Source organism: Melanotaenia boesemani, chromosome 11, assembly GCF_017639745.1.
Source record: "Melanotaenia boesemani isolate fMelBoe1 chromosome 11, fMelBoe1.pri, whole genome shotgun sequence".
NCBI lineage: Eukaryota > Metazoa > Chordata > Actinopteri > Atheriniformes > Melanotaeniidae > Melanotaenia > Melanotaenia boesemani.
This window is the reverse complement of record NC_055692.1, coordinates 27,893,175-27,916,897: the sequence shown is the minus strand read 5'-3', so window position 1 is coordinate 27,916,897 and position 23,723 is coordinate 27,893,175. Positions and strand designations below refer to the sequence as shown.

The window sequence follows — 23,723 nt, the reverse complement described above, 5'->3', positions numbered from 1 at the left end:
ATCCCCCATTATCCATATGACACCAATTGGCCTGCTGGCAACACTGAGACCTTTAACACACTGCAGCCCAGGAATAAAAAAAGATTTGCATGTCTCTGGCATTCTGCATTTCCTTACAGATGTGTGTGTAAGAGAGGCTGGCACGGTTTTGACCCCTGCTGGCCATGTGCCTTGCTATGTACCTCTTTTTGCATTCATTGCATGTTATTTTGGTTTGGAGATTTTGCTGCTGCTCTCTGGCTTAAACTGTAATTCTACATCTTTTAAGTGCAGCCAGTGACAAGACCAGACGGAGTTCACTTAAAAGGACTCAACATGTGTGTGTATGTGTGTGTGTGTGTGTGTGTGTGTGTGTGTCTAAGGATGAGGAGGCACAGCCTTGTTTGGATGTGTGCTACTCTCTAAGAGGTTCCAAACACACAACTCAATCCTCTAGGCCAGGGCTATTCAACTCGGTCTTTCGAGGGCCACAGTCGTGCAGGTTTTCCATGTCTCCCTGCTCCAACACATCTGACTTAAAATAACAAGACATTGTGCAGAACTTCATAGGCTGTTGAATACATTTAATTAAAGTCAGGTGTGTTGGAGCAGGGAAACATTGAAAACCTGCAGGACTGTGGCCCTAGCAGGACCAAGCTGAACAGCCCTGCTCTAGACCTTTAACTGGGAAAAGGATGAGTGGCAGAGCAAAGTCTTAATCCTTAACCTTAAACCATCTGCTATAGGATGAACCTTAAGTTGTGGATGACATGACCCCCAACTAAACAAGGAATAATGAATGTCTATAAAACTTTTGGGAAGCAAGGATTCTGAATTCTTCGGTTTGCAAACAGTCCAGCCGAACTGCGGATCTCATATCAAATACACTCACTGTGTATCAAGACTTGGAAATCAGGCAATTTGTTTATGCAAAGTCATCAATGGGACACCAAGGAGTGCTGGGGTTTTTAAAGACACAATCAACCTAGGAGCAGAGCCCAAAAACGTCATATGCATCCTTAATTCTCTGCCTCTGACTTGAGCCTGAGTGCTCAGGACCACACAGATTGCAGCTGAAACATTTTCCAAGTTGTTCAGAAACATTCCTGATGGAACAAGTCCTTCACTTAAGTCTATCCATTTATTTACCAACAAACCTGTAACCAACAGTCACTCTCGAAAACACTCCAAATAATTACCTCAAACACTTAATCAACCACTGAATGAATAATCTAAGGTAATTAAAATCCAGTGAAACCGCCAAATCGTTAGACTTATTTTTTAGCACACAGCTATATGATGGAAACTACAATGCTTGGTCTGTAGGTCTAAAGGATTTTCAACGCCCCCTCAGGACATGTTGCATATAGGAAATATGTTGATTTCATTGATAACCTGAGGGCTACCACTGGAGCAGAATGTACACGAGAGGGATGATTCAGACCACAGGAATCACTCACTGCTTTACAGTCAGTTCAGCATTACACTCATGGCACCGACATCCTCATTCATCAGATGGAGAGGAATGGGGCAAAAACCCTCCTACTCATTGGTCCTTGAGAGACTGTGTGACCATGCAACCGCTCTGATTGCAACCGCTATAGATGGAGCCTTCACTGCTTATCAGAGGATAGAAATGAACTTTTAACCCTCAATGAACAACCCTTTCTGTGGAACATGGTGGTAGATACAATAAAACCAAGCAACCCCCCCTTGTCTGACCCCACGTTTAAAAGCAGTTTTACCTGATCACTATGCAGCATCACTGTGATCTTAACAGATCAGTGATGCTGCACCTATTCCAACTAAATCACACACAAATGTCTGTTGGGCTACTGCAACCATTTCAACTGCCTGCTAAGGAAAGTGGATGTTTGAGGCCTAATCTGCGGACTTCTCCACGATCCTGTAGCCTCGTTAAACTTGCATGTCTTATTGGAAGTTTCTCCTTGCAGATATTAAGGCTCCGTGATCTGTGTGAAGCTGTACAAGAAAAGGTAGCATGTAAACGGCTGTTCTTCGCATCACCATTTCAGACCCTCTCGCGACTTTCAGCTGGGATACTCTTCCCCTTAACCACTTATCCCACTTAAGTGACTCAATCCAGCCCTGCAAACTTCCCGCTACAATCCAGTCTCGACTGTAGAATCTGCGGCTACACAGTTTGAGAAACCCTTCGCTCGCGCAGAATTAGAAAAAATGAGCGATGCAAACTTACGTGAAAACGAAAAATAAAGTGGTCGATCCCACAAGGAGTGTGGCAGCAGTGGACACTGGGATGTATTTGGTGGGTTTAAATCTCTTTCCAGCGCTGTTGGGCATTCTGTAATTTCCACATTCCTCAATTATTTATTCCGATTGGAGGCGCATGTAAAAAAATAAACAAACACATCCAGCGTGCAATGTATGGGCCTCTTTGGCTAAGAACGGGAACAACTAGTTCGCTTTTTGCTGTCGCTGAAGCAGCCGCATAGGTCCAAGACGGTTGTAAGCTCTACATTGAGCTCACTGAAAGCCTGGAAATCCCACCCTTACAATCCAGCCCACTGCTGAGGTCACCGGGCTGCTTGAAAAGGTGGAGCTTCGCTTCAAAGCTCGAAAGATTTTTTTAAAGATATGATTCTGATTACGCTAAGTTTTTGGTGGATTATTCATGAGTTTGAACTACTAGAAAAAAATGACGGAGCAATATGGTTCCATATTGAAATATTGTCCTATTTTAAAGTTGCCTAATGCACTGATGTTGCTTGTGAATATGTTTTCCATGGTGGTAAACAGCTAACTTCACCTTGAATCTGTCAGTTTTGTGTTTCTTTGTTTTTGTCCGTACATTCACGGACAGAACAGTCAAAACCGCTTTGACTAGTCGTCTTTCACTCTTTAATTCTGTGTACTTATTACATGCAAATATGCATTAATTCTTCTACCTTCTATAAATATAGAAACACGGACGAAAGATGAAGAAGCAAGGTTGGGGTCCCGAGTAATAGATTAACAGGACCGGATTTGAGTGACTCCTGATGGAAATTAAAATAGTAAATCAGCGTCATGGAAGCTCACGTTTGCTCCTGGTGAAAATCTATGTGCTGATGTGAGCTTACAATGCCTCTTCATCAGGGAGCGATTCGTTTACGTTTTACAGTAAATTTAAGGAGTATGGCGCCATCGTGTGGCAGGTTTTGGGACTTGACTGAAATAGCAAAATCCAACTTTTTTGACTAAAATGGGCCACCGTAGTAACAGAAGGCCTGCATTGATTAGCTTTATATTTCTCCCACTGACTATTTGTATATTTGTAGTTTACAGTTAAAAACGAGCGCACATCAGATATATGTGCTGGTTAAACTCTCTTTAGTTTATATCGCTGGAGTAGCAATTACCACCAAAACGCGCTTTAAAGCAACAGAAAGGCATTCCCTTTTATGACAGACGGCGTCACTCCTTATTTGCAGCACACCAGTTAAGCTCAGCTAATTAGCTAGCATTACTTTGCTTCCACGGCAGCGGGTCATAGGATGTCGTACAGGAAAACTTTTAAACTAATTTGTGGCGTCGCCGGAGGTTCTGCCGTGTTGGTATTTGCCGCTACAACTGCCGACTCTCGCGGATACTTCGGTGAGCACCGCGGAGACGCGGCCAGTCGGTGGTCGAGATTCACTGTCCTTCAGGCTGCTCAGCCGGCGTGGTCATCCGCCAGCCACACACCAGTCCCGACTGGACACGCGTGGGACTTCAACTGGGACAAGTATGTCATTGTACACGCGCTATTTTGACTGTATGCCCACCCCCCTTTTACTTGTTATATGAGAGTTACTATATTTAATAGTTTAAAAATTTGAGGAGGACCTACAAGGATTAACTCCAGCATGGTTGTATCCCACATTTTTGCTGCTATTATAAATCTAGAATGGTCTTTGTAAAAGAAAATGCAGGAAACGTTTACAAATCACCATACTACTTGTGATCTTGAATCATGGCTAGGTTAATCCAGTTTTCATTTCCTCAAGTTAAGCCACACTTAATCCCAAAATCACCTTGTCCTGACTATCCAGGAGAGACCCATCTCTGTTATCTAATGGGAAAAAGAAAGAGAAAGTGACTGAAGACCCCACCTCTGAGCAGGACAACAGCAAGCCCAAAGCCACACGCAACATTCTTCTCATCAGACACTCCCAGTACAACCTGAGCGGGACCAGTGACAAAGAGAAGACTCTCACACCATTAGGTCTGTGTAACAGGATGGGTTTTTTGTTGTTTCGTAAAATGTTTCAGCAACGTTTCTTAAAGATATCCCACTTGTTTTTGTGATTATAATCTCTCAACCTCCAGGGCGTGAGCAGGCTGAGTTGACAGGTCAGAGGTTAGCAGCACTAGGACTGAAATATGATGTCCTCATCCACTCCAGCATGGCCAGGGCTACAGAGACTGCACATATTATCAGCAAACACCTCCCAGGTAGTGAAGAGATGCAGCTCTACCTACCACACCAGCTTCTTTCTGTTGGTGATGAACAAGACATAAACCTTTCTCTTTTTTGTTTTTCACTTTAAATGTCATGTGGGTCCAGGAGTAGACCTGGTGAGGTGTGACTTGTTGAGAGAGGGCGCACCTATTGAACCGGTTCCACCCGTCACTCACTGGAAGCCTGATGCAGTGGTGAGAGAAGCTACACCCTCCGTCACTAGAGTGGGCTATAGGCCTGAGTGTTCTGTATAGGGATGGGCGATACCTGCATTTTTCCTGTTGATACAACACCAAACATTTATGGTACTTTTTCCATTGATACTGATATAGATGCTTCTTGGCCCTTAAAGGAAAATCACAATTTTACAGTGCATTAATATCTTTATTGCAAAGGTAGTATGAAATAATAAACTCAAGAACATCAGTACTTAAATGTTTTTTTAAATAATAATTTTACAGATGAGTAAATTAAATAAAAAGATAAATAAATCTTTTTAAAATGATAAATAATTGGATTGTTTCAATTTATTGTATGTAAAATAAAAAATATATATGTAATAGTAATAATATAAAAATAATAAAACATAATGTCCAATAACCTAAATTAAACCAGGAAAATATCAAAACATAATCTCATCATCATTACAGTAGCAACAGTAGCATAATTAAGAAATCTGATTGGCTACCATAACATGTGACACAGAAGGGATACACTGTGGTTGGGCTTCTCATGCAATTTTATTGCCTAAAACAGTGACCACCAACCCTGGTCCTCAAGACCCACTATCCTACAGGTCTTAGATGTCTCCCTGCTGCACCATGTGATTCAAATTTAATGGTTCTCTGACAAGCCTGTTAATAAGCCATTAATTTGATTCAGGTGTGTTGAAGCAGGGAAACATTGAATGTCTGCAGGACAGTGGGCCTTGAGGACCGGAGTTGGGTATCCCTGGCCTAAAACTCTCAGAAATGAAAACAAATGACATGTTTTATATCAGCAGAGTGGTATCTCGATACTCAAAAGAAGTATCGAATCCGATATTTTGACTGGCGGATATCAAAGTATCGACTTCAGAGTATTGATCCGCCCATCCCTACTTCTGTATTTGCATGTCTTTGTGTAGGTCACTTTTTGCTGACCATGTCTGTGCAGGAGTCCTGTCAAGTGCTTGTTCAGTCTTACAGCTGCAAAACTCAGCCAGTTTCCACCAATACATCAGTGCACTGCCACAGGAATGGGTCATAGGAAGAGTTAATTTCCAAAAGGCCAGTGTTCTAAGGTGTCTGGCAGCTAAATTAATATGTTTAGAGTTTGGTCATTTATCTGGTCATTTGTATGTGATTGTGTACAAATTTACTGTTATTGAGAACTTGCCCCACTGATGCCTGGATGCCTGGCTTTACTACCCGATAGGTTTCGGATTTCTTCAGATCTGACAAAAATATTGTTAACCTTTGTAAAAAGAGTACAAATACATTTTTTGCACAAATCATTGATGCAGCTACTCTCATTAAGAAGTGGGTGCAGTGAAAACTGATGGCAGTAAGACTGAAATACACAACATTTCTGATTGAAAAATTATGGAAAAAGTGTATTGGTGAAACCACTAACATTTCCTGCTCGTAGTGGTTGTAGATTTAGCCTTTTTATAGATGTAACATCTTTTACATAGTTGGCCTTACCTTGGAATGAAACTCTTCATACATTCCCTTTAAAGCACAGCAGGCGCATGTATTGACTCAGTTCTGACCGAGGGGTTCAAACAGAACCCTTTCATGTGACAAAGGTAGCTTTCACCTCTCTGCCGTCCTCCAGCAGTACCACGAAGATGGAGCTCGCATTGAGGCAGCCTTCCGCCGCTACATCCACCGGGCTGACCCCAAGCAGAAGGATGACAGCTATGAGATCATCGTCTGTCATGCCAATGTCATCCGTTATTTTGTCTGCAGGTTTGTGTCGGCGGCAGCTCAGCTGAGGCCAGACTTTGTCCTTGTTGCTCGCTGCTTTGCTAACCACTTTGTTCAAACTTTGTTGCTGTTGTTGGCTAGGAGTTTTAGAAGTTTGTTTATTATTTTTTTTGTTACTTTATTACTTAAGCAATGTGGATATCTGGTCATAGTAAAAGATACTCAGCACCCACAGTTTGATTCACATTTAAAGAATACATTGCTTTTCAGTAGATTGCCTCAGCTCACCGTTTTGTCACCAGAATTAACTAAGCTTTAGTTTCAGCAATATATAGTGGACATCATAACACAAAAATGTGTTTAAGATTTCACTGCACTATTATATTTACTCTGGTACTCATACCCACTTTTTCCCCCACCCTCCCCCAGGGCTCTTCAATTTCCCCCAGAAGGTTGGTTGCGTATGGGCTTGAATAACGGCAGCATTACATGGCTCACCATTCGCCCGAGTGGCAGAGTGGCCCTCAGGACTCTGGGAGACTCAGGATTCATGCCTCCAGACAAACTTACACGGACCTAGTGACTGGAAACAGCAGGTTTCTGGAACAGGGTTAGCTGCAGGGTCAAAACTCAGTTCTCTCCTTAAGTGTCTTGAAAATGATTGTTTTTATTTTGTAAGTGATCATCATGTGATCAGTGTTGTTGAAATTACTTCCATGCCAGCAGAAGTGATCAACAGCGCAAAACACCTTCTGAATGTGATTTAGGATTTTTACACAGATGGATTTTTAAACCAAAAATACTGTTTGTATAGCTGTTGTACATGCAATTCATGCTGTTAGCTGTGCATGTCTCTGCAGTGAAAGTTATGTGCTGTTTAGCAAAATTGTGGTAAATAAATGATCTATGGCTCAGGTCTGGTCACATTTTTTTTAATATGACAGCCACTGAAATTACTGGAAAAACTCATACACAAGTAACAAGCGTGATGATTTATTGATTAGTTTAAAGCAAATTAAGTCTAGACATACAGAAAGAATTCACCATGAAAGTTTATTTTAATAAAGCACAGAACGCTAAAAGCACAAGAAGCATGTTTTAAGTTTTTAGGTGCATTTTTGCAAAATTCCACATTCATAAACATTCAAAGAACAGAATTTGATCTGTTACCTGAGAGCACGAGGACGACGATACAATCTTCTCAGTTGAAGGAAGTTGTGCTCTCAGATAAAAAATTTAGTTCACAAAAAATAAAAATACATTCAGAACATTTGTTGTAACTCAGGAGTGGCAATTTGAATACTCAAGATAATTGGCTTTTCCCTCTGGACATAACTGAGCTTCTTAAAAACACATAGAATTTGTCCCTACATATCTTAATTTTACAAAAGGATTTTTCACATTCCACCACTCACCTTATCAGGTTTTTAGTAACTTCAAGAACCTGTAACATGTAGACAAATTCACCGCAAGCCGATTTCAAGCCAAGAGTAATTCCCAACAATGTTTGGGCATTAAAACTGTTAAAACACTATTTTGTAAATTAACACTTGCAATGCAAAATGGCGTACAAGTACTGGGAATTCTCTCATCTAATCATCTGTGTTCTCTGAAAGCATAAGGCAGTTTCTGTTATCTTAATAGACCAAAGCTACTAGATAGGTCTGGATTGTGTTGCTGTTTAATTAGTTTGAGTCTCTCTGTCCTGTAGTGACTTAAAAAAAAAAAATCACTGTACAGCTTTAAGGTGATCTCAGGCTGGGTTAGGTTCTGCTTCAACCAAATCAAAATAACACTTTACTGATAGGTGTGTCATCATTCATACACTACAGGACACGTTTAACAAATACACTACATTGCCAAAAGTATTCACTCGTCCACCCAAATGAAATCAGGTGTTCCTATCACTTCCATGGCTACAAGTGTATAAAAAAACAAGCACTGAGGCATGCAGACTGTTTCTACAAACATTTGTGAAGGAATGGGTCTCTCTCAGGAGCTTCCAGCTTGGTTCTGTGACAGGATGCCACCTGTGCAATAAGTCTAGTTGTAAAATTTCCTCCCTTCTAAATATTCCAGTCAACTAGGTATAACAAAGTGGGAGCCATTGGGAACAACAGCAACTCGGCCACAAAGTGGTAGGCCTCATAAAATGACTGAGCCGGGTTGGCGGATGCTGAGGCGCATAGTGCGCAAAGGAGAGTAACTTTCTGCAAAGTCGATTTCTACAGATCTGCAAACTTCACGCGGCTTTCAGAGCAGCTAAAGAACAGAGCAACGAGAGCTTCATAGATTGGGTTATTGGGTTTCCGCCGCTGCATCCAAGCCATACATCACCAAAAGCAATGCAAAGCGTCAGATGCAGTGGTGTAGAGAATACTGCCACTGGACTCTGGGTCAGTTTGCGTTTTCTGGAGTGACAAATCGTGCTTCATCTGGCGATCTGATGGAAGAGTCTGGGTATAGTGGTTGCCAGGGGAACGGTACTTGTCTGACTGCATTGTGCCAAGTGTAAAGTTTGATGGCGGGGGGATTATGGTTTAGGGCTGTTTTTCAGGAGCTGACTGTGCACCAGTGCACAAAGCAAGGTCCGTAAAGACATGGATGAGCGAGTTAGGTGTGGATGAACTTGATTGGCCTGCACAGAATCCTGAACTCAACCCGACAGAACAACTTTGAGATGATGTAGAGTGGAGGCTGAGAGCCAGGCCTTATCGTCCAACATCAGTGTCTGACCTCACAAATGCACTTCTGTAGGAATGGTCAAAAATTCCTAAAATAAAAACAACTAACCCTTGTGGAAAGCCTTCCCAGAATAGCTGAAGCTGTTAAGCTGTGAAGGGTGGGCCAACGTCATACTGAACTCATCTGATTGAGAATGGGATGTCTATTAACTTTATACGAGAGTCAAGGCAGGTGAGCCAATACTTCTGGCAATATAGTGTATTTCTGAGAATACACAAAAAGAAAGTGGCACAGTTTAAGGCCGCTGTTAGTGGCAAAATTTAAAAGTTTAGACATGTCCAGCAACTACAAGAAAGCATGGAAAATGTACGCATTTATTAAAGAAGAAAATAAAAAAAACACGGAAGATCTCAGGTTTTTCCATTTCTCATACATTTCATTTACGAGCTAGGGATGCGAAAGAACTGGTCCCTCACTTCAGAAAATTAAGGCAATTCCTGAACTGAGGAAAAACAATAGGAAATGGCAGTTGGTTTTAACACCATTAATAAAAACATTTAACTTTTGTGCTACTGACCAACATACAAAAAAATAAATTTTAAAATAGTGAAATTTTTCTCTTTTTTTTCCTTTTCTTTTCTTTTTTAAAACAAGATCTTCAGTGACAGAACCCCATTTAGGATTCAGCACTACGGTTTTAAAGACCAACTAACTTTGGGAAATGTGGCTTCACAATATTCAAAAAAGTTGACTCAGGCTATGAGACAGGTGTTTCACACTTGACACAACATTACCATTAATTCAACATGGTCCACATCCATACAGTACATACATTACCAAGGTTTTTTTTTTTTTTTTTTTTTTTTTTTTTTTATTTTAAAGTCTTGAATTGACATCACATCCTAATGTGATGAGAATTCATAGGAGTAGTACCATACTTTATCAATACAAATCTTCCAGACACTTGTGCATATTTCTGTCAGGTTTATGGTTTCTGAGCTCTGGTGCTGTGACCGTGGTGCAGCTGGGCTTGTGGCAAGAGAGGGTAGGTGGGATTCGGAGAAATAATACCCGCAGAGTAGGCGCAGGAAGAGGAGGGCAGTCAGTGAAGTTGCTCGTTTAAGTGCTTCAGGCGGATGCGCTGGATGTAACTAACACTGGCAGGGCTGTAACGGCTAGGGCTGAAGTCTGGAGAGGCAGCTTGGCAGACAGGGCTGAAACGACCTGTGGGAGACATCAGGCCACTGAGTGGGGAGCCCGGAGGCTGATGCTGCATCCTGAGACGGGGTTTTACTGCAGGGCTAGGCCAGCTACACAAAATACAGAAACACTAATGGTTACACATCCAGTATTACCCATCTGCTGCTTTTTGTTGTATGCACAAAACGTCATTTCTTAAAAAGGGTGGGCTCAGTGCTGGAACCTTTCAGAGAGAAAATATCTGGCTGTTGTATTTGATAAAAGTACATTAGAAATCACTGGTGTTGCAATTTGTGACCTGTAAGTTAGTGCCCTAAAAGTGAAATTGCTGATGCTTAACTAACTGGAAAAGACATCCCTCTACTAACAGATTAATTAACATAATAGATTATTCCACTCTACATAATCTGGAATCCAGTAATTTCTTTAGATGCAGAAAAAGCATTGAGTAAATTGAAAATTTTTATTTGCAACATTAAACAAATTTTGGTTTAGGTCATCTTTCATAGACCGGATAAAAATATTATATAAGAACCCAAATGCACGTGTGAAGCCCAATCAAACTTTTCCAAGCTTCTGTTTGCAGAGAGGCACCAGGCAGGGCTGCTCGCATTCTCAATTATTTACAAATCCCCAATTAATATCTGTCTATTCTATTAACTGGTCTAAGACTTTAGTTATGCTCATTAACTGTGACAAAACATACCCAATACTACAACACAGTCTGGAAACATTAGATATTTAGGCATAAACATTTCTCCTAAATTATCAGAACTAACAAAGCTAAATTATGTCCACCTACTTAAAACAATAGAGGATGATCTCTCACTGTGGAGGCGCTTACCCATATCACTCATGGGGTGGGTTGCCACAATTAAAATGATGGTTCTACCTAAAGTCAACTACCTGTTTTCAATGATACCCACTAAACCATCAACCAGATGGCTAAAGTCACTGGACTCACATGTATCCAAATTTTTTATGGAAAAAGTCTTAAATCTAAACTGAGTAAAGTCAGAGGTGGATTGAACCTACCCAACTTTCATCAATATTTATTACTTAACAAGTTGCAATATTTCTCCAAATGGCTTAAACCTAGCGGTCTAGAGCCCCGTTTCCACCAAATGGTGCAGGGCGGGACACATCTTTTGGAAGTGTCAAATACATTGTTGATGTAGAGCAGGGCTACTCAATTCGGTCCTACGAGGGCCGCAATCCAGCAGGTTTTCCATGTATCCCTGCACCAACACACCTGAGTCAAATTAGGTGGCTCTAACAGCCAATCAGGTTCTACACAATAACTCATTAATTTGACTCAGGTGTGTTGGTACAGGAATACATGGAAAACCTGCTGGATTGCGGCCCTCGTAGGACCGAATTGAGTAGCCCTGATGTAGAGAGACAGACTGTTTATAGCAGGGGTGCCCAGGTCCAGTCCTCAAGCTCTACTATCCGGCAACTTTTAGATGCAACCCTTCCCCAACACACCTGAATCAAATGAATGGCTTATTACCAGGCGTCTTCAGAGCTGAATGATATATGGATGAGGGAATTGAGCCATTTGATTCAGGTGTATTGGAGAAGGGTTGCATCTAAAAGTTTCAGAATAGCAGAGCTCAAGGACTGAACTTGGGCACCCCTGGTTTATAGGGAAGCTTCCGCTGATCCCTCGCAACAAATGAGAAGATTTTAAATGATTTTTACAGAAAAAATGTTACTTATTTAGCCTTTAATTAATCCTAATTAATCACCTAATTTTATACTCAAATCCATCCATTGGCCCGCCGGCTCATTTTGTTCCATCTTGCCTCACCTCCAAATGACTGATGTATGGGGCTGTCATGCTGCACATGCGTTAAATGTGTTAAAAATGTTAACACAATTACATAAATTAGTTAGTAAATTAACATGTTATTTTGACAGCCTTAAAAAATGTAAAGAAAGTTACCGTTTTGGAAAAACCAAGTCAATGCCCAACAAAATTTAACTAAAAATCCATTTTAAGCCCTCTGTCTTAATAACTGGAATTCGGCAGTGATTGCAGTAAAATGCTAGTCAAGCCCACTAACCTCTGCATGTCCGACACAGAGTATGACTTCACTGTGCTCTTCCACTTATGTATGCTGGGATACCTCTGGGGGTCGACATCTACGGCCTCTATTGCTGACAGGACATCTCTGTCCAATTTGGTTGGTGAATCCCTGCAGAAAGATTTATCAAATAAATTATTAGCATTTAAAAATATGAGTAGTAAAGCTAGACAGCAGGTGGACAACAGAACCCCAAAAATATTCATTAATACACCTTACTTTTACAAAGTTATTAAACAGTAATTAGATACACTTTTACCTGTGAAACACTGTGGTATTTCCTATTAAACCGGCTATAAAGTCTGTTTCTGTCTAAACCAACACCATAATTTTTGGAGGAACCAGTATGACTCACCCTTCAATAAAAAGTCCTCTTCTAATGTGCGGTGGGGTCCTGGGTAAGAACTCATGGGAGTTATCTAAGGACTTGTAAGAGGATCCAGAGGATCCCGAGCTGCTCAAATCCCTGCCTCCATGGTCCCATGACTTGGACCTTGCACAGAAGTTACGCACCCCTGACACTGAGCCCCTAGTCCTACTTGGTACCTCCAGACTCTCTTCTGCTTCAAAGTACTCCTCTGAGCTGCCACTGCTGTGCCTCTCCTCTGCACCCCCTCCCTCTGTTCTCCTGCCTGCCCCATCCACAGCTTCTTTGTCCTGACTGCTATGACTGACAGACAGACGGTTCAGCCCAGAACTCAGGTCTGTATCTGAGGAGGAGCTGTAGGAGTCCCGGAGTTCCTTGTTCCTACTGCCGCCACTGTTGCTTCTCTGTCTGCAGCTTGTGGGACTGTCAGGTGGCTCTTGCAGTGACATGCGCTCAAACTCCATCATGAGATTGGAGATGGGCGACAGCAAGCAGGCAGAGGATGGGGAGGTGCGCGGGGACACCTTATCTCCATTACGAGTCCTATCTCTGGTGGAGGAGCACACCCCGTTTTTGCAGGCCACACCTGGCGACAGGAGGCCATCATCACAGCAGCACAGAAGATCCTGCTCAGCAGCTGTCTCGATCAGGTCTGCTCCACGGTGATGCAGTGCAATGTGAAACTCACGGCCACCCACAGCTCCTTTCAGGGCGTCCTTGGATGTTGCAGAGGAGGTGATGCTGGTAAGTGCTGCGTTTTGCCGGTTTTTCATCTCTTCAAGGCTAATATCATCACCCTCATCCAGAAAGGCACCAACAGAAATGGAGTTGCAGAACTTTTTGGGCTTGCCTGGATCCATGGAAGAATAATAACCAAAACAAACACGACATTATTATTGTATCATTTTTCAAAGAACTCTTCAGCAAACTATAAGGATTAGCAGAACCCTTAGTATCAAGTATGAGAACAGGGTATGACAGAAAACATTAAGTTGATTACACTACATTTCGTGGACAGTAAATTTTCTATTTCAGATTTAAAGACTTTTATTGGGGCATGCAGCTTTTCAGGTATTAAGAAGGGTACCTGGAGAGGGTGTTTTAAACCTGTTCCTGGTTTCATTTTCTCCAGTCCCCTCTTGAGTCCGTGGGCTGAAATCTTTCTTACTCAGGTACTCTTCTAGCTTGCGAAGCCCCTCAGCAGATGACAAATCCACAAAACTGTCCATGAAGCCCCAGTATTCAGCCCAGGGGTGACCCATCTTATGAGCAAGGTCTCTAAAGACAAAGAATGTGTGATAACTTTAGATTATTACATAAATTGTAGAGGTTTTTTTCCTCTTCACCCTAGTGACATCAATGATGTTTGGATAAAAGGCAGATGCACATCTGTATATTGCAACACTACTATTCCACACCTTCAGAAATATTCAGAGTTTAAGAAATCCCTTTAAATGGTTTCAGTCAAACTAGAACACCTTCATGAACTGAATTACTGCTGCTTAACTAATACAATGGAAAGTGGACGCATATATCAAACCACCTACACTCTTTAAAAAGACAAATTTGAGGTCACAGCTTTGTAATGGCCACTCCAACATCTAGACTTTGTTGCACAGGTGTTAATATGAATTAGCTTAGACTAGGGGCATGGCAAGGTATCACTGGGAATGGGCATGGTGCAAATCAGACAAGTGGCCAATCCTCAATACATACAGTGCAGAAAGTGACTTGGTGTCTGACATATTGTGTAATTTTTCAAAGTGAAGTCACTTCCTGCACATTAAAAATCCCAGATTAGCCCAACAAGCCTGTCTACACAGTGGGAGGGCGCTGGAGCACCCTTGGAGAAGAGGCCACATTTAACTAACATCAAAAAGGTAGTTAAAACAAATTAGACTTAGTGAGCCTTAGTCTATCAGATCTGGGGCCTCATTTATAAAGCTGGCACAGGTACAAAACCCTGTGTACGCCAATTATAGTCAACTTTTGGGATTTACCTTGGCGGGAGAATGTTCCTCCACAGCAACTCTGACCCTCCCATATGCACAATGAAATATTACCTTTCACACCACATGTTATATATTAAAGCTATTTGCAGAGGATTTACAAGAAAAAGGGAGATGGTCTTAGCAAGAACCTCAACCACTAAAATATGTTCTGTCACAAAACTTACATGTTATAAAATACATTCAGCTAAATTAGGTGGACAGTCTGCGGCCAGCATGTAGCAGTCAGTGAAAGAAAATGATAGAAGTAAGCTTTGGTCATTCATTCCAGCAGAGTTTTTATTTATTTATTTTTACACAAAGCTTTTTATAATTGTTGTTCCAATTTCTGTCAAGACAGTCTTTATTTCCCACAACTCCTTGGCCACTTCGTTAATAACGTTGACTGTGTCCCTCTGCACCTGTAGGACTTCCTCAGAGTGTATATATTTAATACTAAATAAACTGGTACCAATCTCAGATGTATCTGTACATATTTATTTTAAAAATTAAAACAAATGACTAAATTACCAGCATCATTACTATTATTTGAATTCATGAACTCATGAATTTCCCTGCAAAGGGATTAATAAAGTATTTTTCATTCATTTTTCATTCATTCATTTTTTTTTCATTTCATTCATTCATTCATTTCATTTCATTTCATTTAGCAGGCGCTTTTCTCCAAAGCGACCTACCGTGGGCTGTAGCGTTAAAGGTCTTGCCTAAGGCCCCAACTGGAAGGTGTTAATATTCACCCCAGTGGGATTCGAACTTTGGTCTCCCGCATGGGAGACGGATGTCCTGCCAACTGAGATATCCAGCTGCACCATCCGATGCCTTTGGCGTGTCTTGCCTTTTGACACGGCGTTGACTGCATCTGCCACCTGTTGCACTCCTATGCCTTTCTGACACTGGTAATGCCCATGCCGTCCCCACCAAATAAAACCTTTTTACGTTTTTCAACGTGGTCCATCAGGATCTCAGTCTCTCATTCTGAGAAAGAAAAAAAAAAACGCTTCTACCATCTTTCCCCCTCCTCAGCCATCATGGAAATGATATGATGAATATTATAGGCGCTCACCTGACCTTTTATAGCCACCATAAGGGCATGGCAAGGTGCTCCCTCACGTGTGCCAACTTTAGTTGATTCTGATTTATAAACAGAAACAAGCGTGGGACCTGCATGCGCACGCTTTTATAAATCTGAAAGTTTTTGTGCTCCACATTCCCTTTTTTCTCCCCTATGTATGCCACCTGTAGTCTGCTTTGCTATGCACAGTTTTATAAATGAGGCCCCTGGTCTATAACTGTGTCTTTGGTAAATGGTGCATGTAAGAAGTTACAAAAACAGAGTAAGGTTGTGAATGTACCTGCCCACTCTCTCTGCCCCTCGATCAGGATCTGACTTAAGAATGTTGTGGAAAAGATCTGCCCTATCTCTGGGCGGTGTCTTCCAGGACCGACGGAAATCATCTGCCTACAGAGCAGGAGAATATGTCCTGGTAAGAAAATTGTCATGCCAATTTCTATACAAATGACTGAATTAATAATATACAGGAAGGCAGTGAACTTGCTTTGGATGGGCTCAGCGGGCCAGCAAAGGCAGTGACAGTCATCAAAGGATCCATGGGACCTCTTGTGTGCTGCTGGATCAGTGACAGGTTCTCTGAGGTTTCAGGTGACCATGGAGCACCAATGATGGGCTGAGAGGTGTTGTCGGTTGCCCTCAGCAAAGGGATATAGCAGCGGTCTGCGAGACAACACAAAAAAGACAGTTTATACATATGTGACGTACCTAACTCTCATTCAGGGCACACTGAAGACCAGTGGCAGCATACATTATCAATAATAAACTCAAAGCTAATACCATCATTAAAAAAATGAGGCCAATCAATAAACTAAGAAATAACAAGCTGTGTATATTATAACAAACTATCTCATGTAGCTGAGTACATGTAGACTAGATAGCACACTTCACTACTTCTCTAGGGAAACAAGGGAATAGTAACACCAACATTTAATACTTCATGTAATGTGTGTATCCTTACCCTCCAAGTATTCACTTATCTTCTGTTTAACATCTTGGCTTTTGTTTTTTCTGCTACAAATAAGCTGTGGAAAGGAGGACAATAAAAACAAAAATGACACGTCCAGCAATGCAGCTGCTTTCATATCAACTGAGGAAATAATTTGCTGATCTAAGTTTAGCTTCCAATGTTCAGAGAGTGAACACTGCCAAAAGATTTCAAAAGGTCACAGCTCAAGTGAGCATATCCCTCTGCAGCTATAGTCAGGATATCAGGGTGCAGCTTTACTGTGTTTCACTGGGAAGCTCCCATTTGTTGTGTGTACACTTTCATGAATATTTCCCACATTTTTAACAGTCAGCATTAATAACGCAGACTATGCAGACTGTTCTACCCCATATCTGTGGTTGCAACATCCAGGAAGTTTTCAAAGTATAACTCCTTACATCACAAGGCTTTTGGCCATCCTTGTTCTTGCAGTTCTTATCAGTGTCAGGATGCGAGCACAGGACATTGACCACATCAGGGCAACCAAACTTACAGGCAAAGTGAAGTGGTGTTTCAAAGCCCTGACAAAGAAGAGGAAAAAAACAAAAATAAATAAAAACAAGATTTAATAAACACATTAATTACATTTGGAAATAATAATCTGCTTAAAGTTATACGAAAAGAACTGACGGCCTTATCTGGAGTGTTGAGGTAAAGATCTACAATGTAGCGGATTCGTTTCTGCAGCATCATTTCCTGGTCATCTGGGTACATCAGGCGCATGAACTCTGGGTTTTCCAAAGTATCAAGCAGCAGCTGGGCAATCCTGGCTTGATTCTCCTTGGCCGCCACGTGCATGACATTGTACCGGCAGCCCTCCTAAGAGACAGAGCAGAGACAAAAAAAACGGTATGGGTCAGGAAACAATCTACAATCTTCCATCAGTAAGAGAGGATGCTTAACTTTTTTAAATGCAGAATCTAATTTTAACTACACCAGCTGGAGTTTGGGATTTACCACCTTGAACTTATTAATTTTTTATGAATTTTCTATAATATAGTAGCAGCATTTGCAGGTTTAAAACAACTCAAACTAACATAATATATTGAATTCCTGACATGAAAAGACACAAAAATGCATATAATGCACCAATGAGAGTTTTAATAAACACACTGCATTGTGCAAAAGTTTCAAATCACCCTTGAATTGTTTTGCCTCCAAGCAGCCAGACGTTTAATATTTTAAAGTGGTCTTGTGCAATAGTTATTCAGACTTAGGGAACATGTTTAAATTTTATTCTTGAAACGTTGGCTACTATTTTTAGCTCATTTTCAATCCAGTCCTTGTACCTGTATTAGAAGAATGTATTCTTTGTTTTGTCTATTTGACAATAAACTCAGACTTATGAATCATTCAAGCGTAAAAGTCACTATACTGATATGAACCAGTACTGTGTCTATATGTAACAGACTAGAAAAGAATTATATTTTCCTCATAAGAAGAAATGAAGAATGTTAAAGGCTTTTGTACAGTACTGTACAAACAAAGTTTGAAACAGGCAGTAGCTGGTTGCCTGGCACTGACAATGGAAAAAATGTTTATGTATTAACAAATGTCAAGGTTCCAGGTCAGGCCAAGTTTTTCTATTAATAGAGTTTCCAGAGTTTGTAAAGCCGTGACCTAATTATCACAAGTTAAAGCAATGCTGCTGCTTACAACACAGAGAAAATTTCTCTTTCAACTTTTCAAAATTATTTTGTGTTTCAGACAAACTTTATAATGGATATCTGTTTGAAATTAAACAATTTTCTAAGTCTTAAAGTAAAGTTTCAACTGAAAAAAGATGAATAAAACAGAAAAACTAAAAGTCACTTCATACTTAAGCAACCCTTACAGGATTAATAAAAGAAAAGTGTATTCTGTTTCAGTTGTGAACTCCATTTTCAGAGTTAAGCAGTTATTTTGCAGAAAGGCGATCTCTGCATTCTCAGGCAAAATTTGACACCTCTCCTGACAAACTGCATAGCCTGCACCACAGAAAAAAAGCTCTCAGATAATGTTGATGAGGGATGTAAATGTAGGTTTGCGTTTCTGAGATTTTATATATATCACAAAAAATAAGGAAATTGTGGTGTGGTGAATTATTTTGTTTTGTTGTAACAATTGCACCAATAGAAACCCAGGTCATGTGTAAAGGGAGTTTAACAGTCAAACTGTTGATGGCAGTATTTTTTCCATAAGGCTCTGTTTCAGTGTCAAGAACTGACAGACTACACAGGGCAGTGAACAAGACGGGTGCAGATAAGTACAAATCCTGGTCTTCACTGGATGAGATTGAAAGTATTTGTCAAGTTGAATGAGGAAAAACTTCTAAGGAAAAAAAAAAGTGTATAAAGTGTTGCAGAATCATTCCTAAGAACTCCCAAGGCTGGTATTTTTGCAGTGGAGTTTTAACCCAGTACTAAATGAAGAATCTAAATACTTAAGATATTGAGTGATAGCATACCAAAACATGAAATTTTATGTCCTCACCTGGACAACAGTGGGATTATCTCCTGAGCCAATGAGATAGCGTGGATTGCTCCAGACAAGTTCACTGAAGGCTAACTCATCCCCCTTCTCTACAGCTTTCCTTAGTTTGGCTGTCAAGTCCTGGCTGCGTGGGCTCTTAAAACTGTTGGCCCGCTCCCTGTTGATGGTATCAACTTCAACATTTTCTGCTGTGGAAATAAAAGACAAGTGAAAGGCACAAAATAAACAAAACCAATTTAAAACACTGTTTAGAACTAAAGTGCAAAATGATAAAGGTATGTTTGGGATTAAGACTGGTGTGGAGTTAAACAATTAACTGGGTTTTCACAATATTTTAATGATGCGTTTTAATGCTAAATACTGGCCCTCCATTTGCATTAAGAAAGGTGATGATGGCACTTAGAAATTTACCTTTACCGATGACCAGACCAGACTTGATAGGAGATACACAGGGTGTGGATTTGCTGGGAGAAGGGAAATAGTCACAGATTCCCTTTGCAAACTTCTCTGCAGCTTCAAGGTTGGAAAAAGCTTTGAATCGAGCTCCCTTCATCATCTTTACAGCTTGAAGCGCATCTTTCTTGTCCATGTATACATGTGCTCCCTCTATAGCACAAAAAAGGATTTACCCGTCAGATTGCCAGATTTTTTTAAAGCACTCTTTCCTGTTAAAGCCCTGTTACAAACAGTCCCATGTAAAACTACCCTTCCATTTTCAGTTCATCTCAAAATGGACCAGAGGTATTTGCACGGTCACATAACTTCTTTTGTTTGTTTGCATTTGCCAACCCTTCCAATGAAGACAACTAGTACTTGCTAGTGAGAGGCACTACCGGGTCCAGCAGATCTGGTGAATGTGAAGTATATCAGGTGGTATTTAGCTGTGGTTGGACTCACTGCTGACTCAAAATTAAGTGGGTATACTCTGCACACTCGCATATAGTCAGCACTCTGGTAATGAGGCTCACCAATGCAAAATTTCTACATGGTGACACCTACTGTAGTAGGTGTTCATGTTTCTAGCTAAATTTTCTCAACCTAATTGCATTTAAAATGTAAAAGATATCATTTTAAGAAATTATACATGTCTAATTAAGGCTGAAAACGTAAAGGCCATTAAAATGTGAAAGAAATACAGGGGCTAAGGGCAGTGTGACCCTTTCTGACGTTCTTTTTCCGTGTAATTGATCAATTGCTTCCCATATGTATTGGTTTTTTCTGGTGTATAAATATATATCTTCTAAGTCTGTCTAAGAGGTCAGTGGTGTAGGGGCCAGTGTGATTCTATTGCAATATGGTTTCTAGTTTCATTTTCTACTATCTTTTAATGTAGCATTCCCATTGATTGATTAATGGTTTTAGTCTTCTTTCCCTTTTGGTCTAGTTGAACTGCTAAGTAATATCTTAATGGGGATCAACAAAATGTTGCTGGTTTTGCAGTTCCAATAAAAGCTAGACCTGCCCAATTAAAATCAACACAAATTATTTTGTCAGAACTTGGTATGTATAATTACTACTATATTCGGGAGATGGCAGGCGGTCCTCTGTCTCTACAACGTATAGCCAAGTAAAATAAAAAAAATACATCAGAATGTCAAACAGCAGCAGGCAGTGCTCCAGCAAAAACACAGGACAAAACTGTAGATAGTACAAGTAAACAAATATGACAATGATAAGGAGGACTTTAGCCTCTATTAGCTAATAACAAGTAGCTAACCCTATCAATCAAAATAGGACATCCAGGTTTTAAGACTGTCACAAGGTTTATTTAGGACCTTCAGGGGCAAAATAACATTTTTATTATTTTTTTACACCAACTCACTGGTGCCACTGTAAGGAAATTTAAACAGCATTTTTTACTTCATATCAAAATACTGTTTATCATTCTGTATGTGTCAGTGACTGTAAGTGGTCTTGAGTAACTTACCATTTCTAGCTAAGACATCCTCCCACGGTGGGCATACTCCATAAAAGGTTTGAGACACTTGTGCTGGTTTTGAAGGAGTTTCAGTTTTGGACTGAGAGTTACTGCATTCAGCAGAGCTGTTAGAGGTCATCTTTTCTGAAATCTCCTCTTCATCTGGAGGGTTTAGACCGACACCATAGCCAAAGTCCAACTCTTCTGTGACAGTCTCAGAGGAGCTACTACTTGTTGCTGCAGTTGCGGGTGCAGCTGATGAGGTGGCACATGACACAGCTTTGGCATGATCGGCTGCACTGTCTGAGATGTTTGCTGAATAACTACCGTCCGTTTCAGTGGCACTGCACTCTGGCCCCACAAGGATGCGGGCTAACTTCCTTTCATATGTGGCTCGGGTGGTAGATGTGATGGGTCCACATTTGAGGTCTGCTCGAGCAAACTCCTCACACAGCTCAGCAGCACTTAGCCCCCTCAGCCTGCTTAAAACCGCCTCCATTCTTCAGCTCCCTGTAACACACCTAACACTCAAACAGTTATGACCAGCAGTCATTCAAAAACTAAACAAGCAGAATGTAAGGAAATGTGACCTCTGTTCAACATTGTATACTTGTGTTGGATTAAATAACTAGGGATTCTAATGTGTCATTATACACTGAACTTTAGCACATCCACAAAAATTTTGTCAATGTTGAAACCTGAGTCATCACATTCCAATTGATTCCTCAAAATCTAACAGCCTTCAGCTTAGACAAACATCTAAATGATGTTCCTCTTTTATATAATAAAAGTTATAAAATATGACAAACTTCTATAGGAGATATTTGCTATCCAATAGCTTAAAAAGGCACACAACTTATTTTTCCAATTGATTTTTGTCTTGTTTTTTTCTTCTTTTTGTTTTAAGAAAATTATCCTAATGATGCTGCATGTGGACTAATTGAGATATTTAAATTAGATTTTTTTCCCTTTCATGTTTTGTCTTTACAGACTCAACGACAACAAAGTTGTACTAGCCTACGCTGGCTAGCTTGCTAATCAGCAAGTCAGCTCTGGAAGCCGTGGAGTGTGCCTTGGAAAGCTAACAGCAAGATAACAGCTCCGTTGAAAATGTACATGTGTTAAGGCACGAGACTAGGACTGAAATACCGACCACTACAAACCCACAGAAGACTGGTTAAATAGTTACAATTTGTTTCTTCGTATGCTGTCACGCCCAAGTATGTCATTCGAGATGGGTTTTCGGACTGCACCGTAACAAATTTGATATGTGACCATGATGCCGATAAAAATGCAAGTGCACGCGATGACAACTATTTACACGTGTCCCCGTACTTACCGAGGAACATATTATTAAACATAATCATAGCTGTGGAAACCCGCTAAGTTTTGCACAGGTAAACTGTTACTAACACACAAAGCTTAAGACGGTCTGGAATAGTCTCATTGTTTACAACATATAACGCGCATGCTCAGTTTCAAAGGGAGGGCGCAAGTTGCATTCTTCACCTGTAGGAAAACTCACAACTGCCGACTTGAAGGTGACAGGGGCCGATTACAAAGCAATTCGTCGCTCACAAAAAATACCACTTAAATGAAAAGGTATAAGATACATTACGCCGGATTCAACATTATTAAAGAATGTCAGAAATTATTTGCAAATGCGAGATTCATGCCCAGTCTTACTCGACTATAATGAAACATTACCTAAGATGACAAGCCATGTACGTGCGTGTTCGTGACTAGTCAAAAAATCTGGGGACTGTCACTGGGCCCCTGGTTTTAAAATAAATAAACGAGAAAAATAAATAAGTAAAAGAAAATCAGAAGAGTGGCCCTCGTGTATGCACTTTCCGTAAGACATTAATGTGGCACAATGCTCCAACACATCAGGCGTGACGTATGTAAGGAAGCAAAATCTCGGCAAACCTTTTGATATATTTTTACGGTCAACACTCAAAACCATTTGTACCACATAGAAGAAAGAGTGTGTCGGGATGTAATGTAGAAAAGACAGTTCTAAACAAACTTAACGTGTACGCAGGCCAAGTTGATTAGACATCAGGAGAAACATGACAAATACATTTATATAAACACTGAAGAAAATTTAACTTACCTGTTTAAGTCGCTGTCCGTTAGACGAAGGAAAAGACAAATAAAATTACATTAGCTACATGTTCATTCAAGGGAACTGTTGGTCCAGCCTGCTAAAAGGCGTTAGCCATTTAGCATGGCAATAAGCTAACCACTCAGGCCGGTTCGCATACAATCGCAATGAACACCAAAATAACAGCTCGTGTATTTTTACAACATACATAGCTATAAACACGCAGGAAAATTAAACGTATCGTATTGCAAAATTGAAATATTATAGTTTTAATTATTCCATGCCCACCTCCTCCTCCTCTCTCCCCGGCTACTAATGCTAGGTGTCTTCTCACCGCGACGGTTTCAAAACGCTAAAAGCGAGGACCCATTTTCGTCTAAGATCTTGCCTGAACAGAATCACAACTTTAATGTGAAGTAATGAAAAAGCTCCAAAGTACTTTAGTTTTCATAAAAGAAAAACACAAC

General features: G+C 40.6%; 3 protein-coding genes across 9 annotated transcripts in view; 1 reads left to right on the top strand and 2 right to left on the bottom strand.

The window, feature by feature from the left end:
* zdhhc8b (zinc finger DHHC-type palmitoyltransferase 8b) overlaps positions 1-2,515 on the bottom strand; it is a 56,633-nt gene extending 54,118 nt beyond the window's left edge. Inside the window, exon 1 of the mRNA XM_042000370.1 lies at positions 2,198-2,515. Coding sequence (XP_041856304.1) covers positions 2,198-2,301 — 104 coding nt within the window. The 5' untranslated portion in view covers positions 2,302-2,515. The remainder of the gene's footprint in view (positions 1-2,197) is intronic.
* A 678-nt stretch (positions 2,516-3,193) lies between these two features.
* pgam5 (PGAM family member 5, serine/threonine protein phosphatase, mitochondrial) lies at positions 3,194-7,265 on the top strand. 2 transcript variants are annotated; one of them, XM_041998694.1, is made up of 6 exons: positions 3,194-3,724; positions 4,032-4,204; positions 4,309-4,434; positions 4,547-4,635; positions 6,263-6,393; positions 6,781-7,265. In XM_041998694.1, exons 1-6 carry the CDS (start codon positions 3,495-3,497, stop codon positions 6,929-6,931), a joined length of 900 nt encoding a protein of 299 aa, XP_041854628.1. In that variant the 5' UTR covers positions 3,194-3,494; the 3' UTR covers positions 6,932-7,265. The 2 variants fall into 2 exon arrangements, with proteins under 2 accessions (XP_041854628.1, XP_041854627.1); XM_041998693.1 differs by having other exon boundaries at positions 6,260-6,393.
* Positions 7,266-7,275: 10 nt separating this feature from the next.
* On the bottom strand, positions 7,276-23,604 carry ankle2 (ankyrin repeat and LEM domain containing 2). Of its 6 annotated transcripts, XM_041998691.1 has the most exons (14): positions 23,544-23,604; positions 23,266-23,279; positions 21,159-21,670; positions 19,643-19,837; positions 19,232-19,419; positions 17,390-17,578; positions 17,158-17,280; positions 16,733-16,796; positions 16,259-16,434; positions 16,055-16,161; positions 13,781-13,971; positions 12,682-13,543; positions 12,306-12,437; positions 7,276-10,346 (listed from the first exon to the last, which is right to left on the bottom strand). In XM_041998691.1, the coding sequence occupies exons 3-14, from the start codon at positions 21,646-21,648 to the stop codon at positions 10,139-10,141; spliced, it is 2,925 nt and encodes a 974-aa protein (XP_041854625.1). In that variant the 5' UTR covers positions 21,649-21,670; positions 23,266-23,279; positions 23,544-23,604; the 3' UTR covers positions 7,276-10,138. The 6 variants fall into 6 exon arrangements, with proteins under 6 accessions (XP_041854625.1, XP_041854626.1, XP_041854620.1 ...); XM_041998692.1 differs by having other exon boundaries at positions 21,159-21,676; positions 23,266-23,563; XM_041998686.1 differs by having other exon boundaries at positions 23,266-23,563.
* Positions 23,605-23,723: the final 119 nt, after the last annotated feature.